This window comes from Eriocheir sinensis, chromosome 57 (assembly GCF_024679095.1).
Source record: "Eriocheir sinensis breed Jianghai 21 chromosome 57, ASM2467909v1, whole genome shotgun sequence".
Taxonomy (NCBI): domain Eukaryota; kingdom Metazoa; phylum Arthropoda; class Malacostraca; order Decapoda; family Varunidae; genus Eriocheir; species Eriocheir sinensis.
This window is the reverse complement of record NC_066565.1, coordinates 4,343,718-4,351,967: the sequence shown is the minus strand read 5'-3', so window position 1 is coordinate 4,351,967 and position 8,250 is coordinate 4,343,718. Positions and strand designations below refer to the sequence as shown.

Genomic DNA, 8,250 nt, shown 5'->3' with positions numbered 1-8,250 from the left:
TGATTTCCTTCAGTCTTCTATCTTGCAAACTGTGGGATGGGCAGCTGGAGTCCCTCACGAGCCTCGAAGAAGGTGTACGAGAGCGTCAGGATGTCCACGTTCTCCATCTTGGGGTCCTCGGCAAACTCTGGGTCAATGTAGAAGAAGACAGGCATGTGGACCTGTCGGGGCAGGGGGAGGTGAGGGAAGGCAGGGGAGTAAACACCACACACACACACACACACACACACACACACACAGGGGGAGGTGAGGGAAGGCAGGGGAGTAAACACCACCACACACACACACACAGGGGGAGGTGAGGGAAGGCAGGGGAGTAAACACCACCACACACACACACACAGGGGGAGGTGAGGGAAGGCAGGGGAGTAAACACCACCACACAAACATACAAGATAATAATAATAACAATAATAATAATAATAATAATAATAATAATAATAATAATAATAATAATAGTATGGTACAGGGGAGGAACTTGAGGACATGAAAGGAAGGTGAAAAAGATGAGATGCTTCTAAAATATCAAGTAATGTCAGGACAGTTTGTTCAACACATGCACTGAATAGTGAAACAGCCTCCACAGAGCTTGTTCAATCTGAAGACTTAAAAATGAGTTTAAATCAAAGCTTGACTGATGAAGAGTCAGTTCAGTAAAGGTAATTTCCTATATATCACAATTAGGTAAGTACACACACACACACACACACACACACACACACACACACACACACACACACACGGCCCGGTAGCTCAGTGGATAGAGCGTCTGCCTCACAACCAGAATGATCGGGGTTCGATTCCCCAGCCAGGTGAAGAAGTTGGGTTTATCTTCTTTCACGTGTAGCCCTGTTCACCTAGCAGTGAGTAGGGATGCGACGTCAGGCAAGGAGTTGTGACCTCGTTGTCGCGGTGTGTTGTGTGTGAGTGGTCTCAGTCCAACCCAAAGATCGGTACTATGAGCTCTGTGCTCTTCTGTAGGGGAACGACTGTCTGTCTCGAGAGACCTGCAGCAGACCAAGAGGTGAATTACACACACACACACAAACACGCATACACACACACACACACACACACCTCTTCATGGGGGTTGAGCAACTGTTCCTCAAAGCAGAAACACTGGATCTTGTTGAAGTACTGGCCGGCGTCGAATGGCACAACATTGTACGTGGACACCCCAATGACAGGTTTGTCAGTGGGGTTGCGGGCAGTGTAGAAAGCCAGGGCAGTCTCTCCAGGGTGGACCTGAGGGGGGAAAAGATGGCTTGACAAGAAAGGTGATGAGGTGCAGGAGTGCAGAAGTATTTACCTCGTTGCAGTATAATGGATCTGAGCCAAACTCATCTAAAGGGGCTATTACAGTGGACAAACTTTCCATGGATCTTGTCAAACCACGATTTCCGCTAGCGTGGTTCTCATTTGTTTCTTGTTATTGCTGCTGCTGATGATGATGATTATTACATCGTCCTTCGGTGAAATCTACCGTAGCTTTGGAAGATCATGGACACGTCAGAAAACCATTGAAATATAAAAACCACGTCAGCGGAAATTGTGGTTTGACTGAAGATACACGGAAAACTTGCCCAGTGTAATAGCCCCTTTATCCTTCCTCCACATCTGCTTTAATCCAACTCTTCAACTTGACTGTTCTTAGCTCAAGTTATCTTTGCATCCACACTAGTCCAGGCATCAGTGGTTCTTCTTTTCGTATCTACTCATTTTCCCTTATGGGCTTGGCTGGGCTGTCTCCCATTCTTAACAATCAATTAAGTCCTCTTCATTCCCCACTAAGTCCTCTTAATTCCCCACTAAGTCCTCTTAATTGCCCACTAAGTCCTCTTAATTGCCCACTAAGTCCTCTTAATTCCCCACTAAGTCCTCTTAATTGCCCACTAAGTCCTCTTAATTGCCCACTAAGTCCTCTTAATTCCCCACTAAGTCCTCTTAATTACCCACTAAGTCCTCTTAATTGCCCACTAAGTCCTCTTAATTCCCCACTAATTCCTCTTAATTCCCCACTAAGTCCTCTTAATTGCCCACTAAGTCCTCTTAATTCCCCACTAAGTCCTCTTAATTACCCACTAAGTCCTCTTAATTCCCCACTAAGTCCTCTTAATTCCCCACTAATTCCTCTTAATTCCCCACTAAGTCCTCTTAATTGCCCACTAAGTCCTCTTAATTGCCCACTAAGTCCTCTTAATTCCCCACTAAGTCCTCTTAATTGCCCACTAAGTCCTCTTAATTGCCCACTAAGTCCTCTTAATTCCCCACTAAGTCCTCTTAATTACCCACTAAGTCCTCTTAATTCCCCACTAAGTCCTCTTAATTCCCCACTAAGTCCTCTTAATTCCCCACTAAGTCCTCTTAATTCCCCACTAAGTCCTCTTAATTCCCCACTAAGTCCTCTTAATTACCCACTAAGTCCTCTTAATTGCCCACTAAGTCCTCTTAATTCCCCACTAAGTCCTCTTAATTGCCCACTAAGTCCTCTTAATTGCCCACTAAGTCCTCTTAATTGCCCACTAAGTCCTCTTAATTCCCCACTAAGTCCTCTTAATTGCCCACTAAGTCCTCTTAATTACCCACTAAGTCCTCTTAATTGCCCACTAAGTCCTCTTAATTCCCCACTAAGTCCTCTTAATTCCCCACTAAGTCCTCTTAATTCCCCACTAAGTCCTCTTAATTCCCCACTAAGTCCTCTTAATTGCCCACTAAGTCCTCTTAATTCCCCACTAAGTCCTCTTAATTCCCCACTAAGTCCTCTTAATTACCCACTAAGTCCTCTTAATTCCCCACTAAGTCCTCTTAATTCCCCACTAAGTCCTCTTAATTACCCACTAAGTCCTCTTAATTCCCCACTAAGTCCTCTTAATTCCCCACTAATTCCTCTTAATTCCCCACTAAGTCCTCTTAATTGCCCACTAAGTCCTCTTAATTCCCCACTAAGTCCTCTTAATTACCCACTAAGTCCTCTTAATTCCCCACTAAGTCCTCTTAATTACCCACTAAGTCCTCTTAATTGCCCACTAAGTCCTCTTAATTCCCCACTAAGTCCTCTTAATTGCCCACTAAGTCCTCTTAATTACCCACTAAGTCCTCTTAATTCCCCACTAAGTCCTCTTAATTACCCACTAAGTCCTCTTAATTGCCCACTAAGTCCTCTTAATTCCCCACTAAGTCCTCTTAATTGCCCACTAAGTCCTCTTAATTCCCCACTAAGTCCTCTTAATTACCCACTAAGTCCTCTTAATTCCCCACTAAGTCCTCTTAATTCCCCACTAAGTCCTCTTAATTCCCCACTAAGTCCTCTTAATTCCCCACTAAGTCCTCTTAATTCCCCACTAAGTCCTCTTAATTCCCCACTAAGTCCTCTTAATTCCCCACTAAGTCCTCTTAATTACCCACTATGTCCTCTTAATTCCCCACTAAGTCCTCTTAATTACCCACTAAGTCCTCTTAATTGCCCACTAAGTCCTCTTAATTCCCCACTATCTATTCCTAGATAAGCATTCATAGATAATCATACGCTCTCTCCTTTCTGATGTTCATCCTTTTCATATCACAAATATCAACCTCAGCCACAACTTTCTCAGCCACAACCATAAATAATTCTACTGAGGAAGGCAAACTTTTCACTCCTATTCCACAACTTGTTTCCCAGCACCACACCTTAATCACGTTCTGCTGCGGCCTGAAGTTCCAGGTCATGGAGGCGGCGGTGTCGGCATTGAAGTGCACCCTAATGATCCTCTCCCGCACGGCCTCCATGCTGCCCACACGCTCGGCATCGTGGCCCTCCTGGGTGGTGCCGCCGTAGCTGTATGCCTGGGAGGAAGAGTGAGATGCAGGGGAGCCAGACACTGGATAGGAGAGTATTGTTTCTTACTATTGTTCATCTTATTTGTTGATTTTACATTTTGATTTTTTTGTTGTTGTTGTTTTTGTTTTTGTTGAATTTCTTGTTCTCTTGTCACTTTCATTTTCATTTTCCCTTTCTCAGCGTCTCAGGTGTTTGGGGGCGGCTGAACAGGCGGCTTATAGTGTCCACACTCCTCCCTCTCTGCCTAATTCACCTTATATTAATAAGAAGTTTGGGACTGTTGGGCCAGATCATTGTCGATAGTGATCCTGTTGGTCCGTTACAGCTTTAGGTTGTAAGATGTTGTAAGGCCCTGGCTTTCCACCCAGGCTATGCAGTCACTTCCCAGACACAAGGTGAATATTCCCCAGGTGTATAAACAGTGAGGTAACTTAATGAAACCCTGACTAACACTACCAAAGAGATGACAGTCTAACACACAAACATTATATTTGCAGAAAAGTGCTTGACATGTTCAGTTCCCAGGAAGCTTTAGGCCATGAGAGGCTTGGGCTGAAGGGTGGAATCTCCTGAGTGAGGCTAAGGATGAACCCCCCATCGGGCTAATCTGAATCTTAACTTGGTCTCAATGGCAGCTGCTCTTCTGTACACCATGATTCATGCTCCATGTGATTTCTATGATCTAAAATTACACGTTTATCTATATATTAAATATTTTTTGATGCTACATAATAAATAGTCCACTGATGTTTGAAATAGCTAATGAACTGCTCCTATGAGTGCAGTGACAGTGGCTGTGTGCTGTGACCACTCTGGTATGTCTGGCCGGAAACAGGTTACTCTGGCCCCTAGTAACTCCGGCCCTGGTCACTCCGGCCCTGGTCATTCCGGCCTCCCAACCTGGCAATGCCGACCCCACTACCAGTTTGAAATGAAATGTGTGTTGGTAAAAATATTTGACAAGGTAAAAGAAAACGTCAAATAGGTGATGATATAATATATATATATATATATATATATATATATATATATATATATATATATATATATATATATATATATATATATATATATATATATATATTATATGGTGTTAATGTTAATAAAAGTTAAGAAAACGTAAGCATCAATGGTAAACAGAGCAATATTTCTGCAGCTTGTTTACCATGTTTCTCACATTATTTATATTATTGTATACTATTATATAGCCATCACAACAGCTGCCTAATTTAATTACTTATCCTTAGCAATCAAAAAAGCGCAAAAATTGGCCATGAATAAGAATAAATAAGGGTTTTCTAGTACATTTTACACCGTGAGAGCAGGGTGAGAGTGAACCAAATGACGTACCGCAGTCATGACGTCATCGATGACGTTTCAGTGAGCTATCCTTATATTATATAATCCTTGGCCACACTGCTCACCACACACCACACCTCCACGACCACCACTCCGTCGCATGTAGTACTGCTCACCACACATGTCACCTCCACCACCACCAGATGTGACATTTAAAATAATAACTAAATAAAGTTTCAGTCGTTATAGGAGTAGGTACCTGTGCTATTGTTTATCCTGGCAATTGCAGCAGTACCACTGCAGGTCAGTTAGTTCACCGCGGTTCAGCCGTCGATAATCTTTTATGTTTATGCCTGAGTGACAAGTACGGTGCTGCCACTGGTTACATCCATCACACTGTAACGCGTGCTGACGAGGTCAAACCTCAGCAGCACAAAAAACGCAGGGAAACTCAGGCATGTCGTATTGTAAATCAAAGAAGTGGTGGGTGTCCTCAAATTGCAGAGACTTTTATACACTGTATTGCCTCGAAATACAAATTGAATCAAAATGCTTCGTGTAACAAAATATTTTGATTGTGATCTTAAAAAGTAACTGTGAATCACCGAAGCTCTACTCATACGATCTCATCAATTCTTTCGAATCAAAATGCTTCGCATATCACACACACACACTCAAAAAAAATGATTGTGAATATTAAACAATAACTGTGAATCACCAAAGCTCTAGCTACTCATACGATCTCATTTTGAGCACGGGCATAGTTTCGGCACCAAACTCACTGATTTTAAATATTGGTTCGACCACCTTAAGTTCAACTCTTGATTCAATAAGAAGTGATGGATAAACAACTTGCCTCAGATTAAAACACCAAGGGTTCGTTCGTATTATGGTATCCGTTTTCAAGGCCGGAGTGACCAAGGTGGGGACCGGAGTGACCAAGGTTCGAGGCCGGAGTGACCAGGGCCGGAGTTACTAGGGGCCGGGGTGACTGGAAAGTGTCTGGCCCTGCCTAGATGAAGAGAGAATGGAGAAGAAATGGAGGAAAAGACCTAGGCAGTAAAGTGCTACACCAAGGAGTGCTGCTACATAGGGGAAACTCCTGACACTGAACTGAAGTGACCCACCTGGCAGAATATCCTGTACAGCGGCACCGCGGCATAGCTCAGGCCCAGCGCCAGGACCCCTGCAGCTGCTATGTAGTACAGGGTGGACCTCTGGCTCCTGCCCGTGGCCCCCTCCCCCCCCTCCACCTGTCTGCCCATCAACAGACGCCCGCAGGTAAAGTGACGAGGACATAGCACCGTGGTTGTCAACTTGTGGCCATGTAACACTGTCCTGCCGCACTGCCCTGATGCCTGAGCCTTTGCATAACTCCACTGACAGACTTTCAGTGCCGACATGTACCTCTCGCCCCACATATGGTTAGTGTTGAGACTCGCTCTGTGCTGTGAGAGGCGCCACAGTGTCCTGCCCCGCGCACTGTGGCAGAGGAATTGTGTTGTGCCCAGGAGGTTCATCTTGTCTCTCCCTGGTCACTCGCCCTCCTCCCTCTTCTGTAGGCCTCTTGACCCCTTGTATCGCTTCTCAGGTCGTTACTCCTTGGCCTTCCTTCCCTTGTAGTCCTTAGTTGGTCTTCTCTCTACGTCTCCAGCTTTGTTAACAGTCTTCTATCCTCCCAGAGTCACCGGTCACGCGCCCTCCTCCCTTCTTCTGTAGGCCTCTTGACCCCTTGTATCGCTTCTCAGGTCGTTACTCCTTGATCTTCCTTCCCTTGTAGTCCTTAGTTGGTCTTCTCTCTACGTCTCCAGCTTTGATTTTGTTGTGTTCCGTCCTCCGGTAGTCTCCGCCGCCCGCCGCCCGTCACGTTACATCACTTGTTTACATCACTCTTGGTCCTGGTCTTGGCGCCGCAGCTAGGGGACCACCTCCTCCTTATTCTGATTTTACTTAGTTTTCTTACTAGTTGTTGTGTCTAGAGGTCTTGTGCCTCACAGTCGTGATGGTCCACCGCTGTTTTGGAAGTTGCTGGCGTCTTGCTTCTTCAGCTGTGAACCTGTCCACTGAGCAGCCTGCGATTTCCCGTACCTCTTTTGGTCACCATCTTTTGGCTACCATGAGAAATATTGCATTTGTCAAGAAATATCTGGATGATATAACTATGAAGATGCTTATATATATAATCATGTAACTAGTAAGCTGGATTATTGTAACTCAATTATGGCCTTCCTAAGTATCTGCTGAAGAAACTACAACTTGTTATGAACAGAGCTGCAAGGCTAATAAAGGGTCTGCCCCCCCGTGAGAGAATAACACCTGCTGCACTTAAAGACTTGCATTGGCTACCCATTAAGAAACCTTGTGATAAACACGCCTGTCCGCTTGTCAAAACCCCGTCGAACGTGCTAGAAATTTTGTAATTACCACCACACCGTGCCCTAAACGCGCACCCGCTAGGAGCCGCTATTCCTAAGATTTACCAAGATTATTTCTTCTGATGCGGAAATCTATTTACAATTTGTATCGTTTGTGGTCCAATGTAGCGTGTTTGAGGGTTGTGTAGCGGAATTCTGGCCCTGCCCAACCAGGGCCCGTACTTATAAAGAAATTTATGTGAGACATAAACTGAAACATATCCGAGTATTAACAATGACGAGACATAACCCCCCTCCTTATGTTTCACCCCCTCAACATAAGCGAGTACATCGTTGCTTCTTCTTCTTCTTCTTTTGACCTGTAACGCTTTGTATCGCTTCTTAGGTCCTCCTCCTCTCGTTCCTCCCTTCTTATTCACACAACTTTCTTTTCAGCGTTATGTAATTTTCTAATCTGAAATAAAGCCACTTATATTCACTTATACGGACATTTGTGCCCTTTTTTCCCAGCACTGCGCGAGGAACACTTTTGCCAACTTTACCATTCTTCTTTCCGTTTCCTTTTTGTCTCCATACAGCCCCAACACCGTGCAGATTGCCCCGTTTTCCTCCTCTAGTCTCCTAGCCCACTCCTCTCCGCCTATTACCATCACTACTCCTGCCACCAACTCCCCTCTCTGCCTCTCATAGTTGCTGCATTCCACTATTAGGTGTTCTACTGTTTCTATCTGCCCTGTCCTACAGCTACAGTTCCTG

At 44.7% G+C, this 8,250-nt stretch overlaps 1 protein-coding gene across 1 annotated transcript; it reads right to left on the bottom strand.

Annotated features, from left to right (window-relative positions):
- Positions 1-6,874, bottom strand: LOC126984647 (cytochrome c oxidase assembly protein COX11, mitochondrial-like). Its single transcript, XM_050838511.1, has 4 exons — positions 6,247-6,874; positions 3,670-3,825; positions 1,078-1,245; positions 1-161 (listed from the first exon to the last, which is right to left on the bottom strand). The coding sequence occupies exons 1-4, from the start codon at positions 6,637-6,639 to the stop codon at positions 18-20; spliced, it is 861 nt and encodes a 286-aa protein (XP_050694468.1). The 5' UTR covers positions 6,640-6,874; the 3' UTR covers positions 1-17.
- Positions 6,875-8,250: the final 1,376 nt, after the last annotated feature.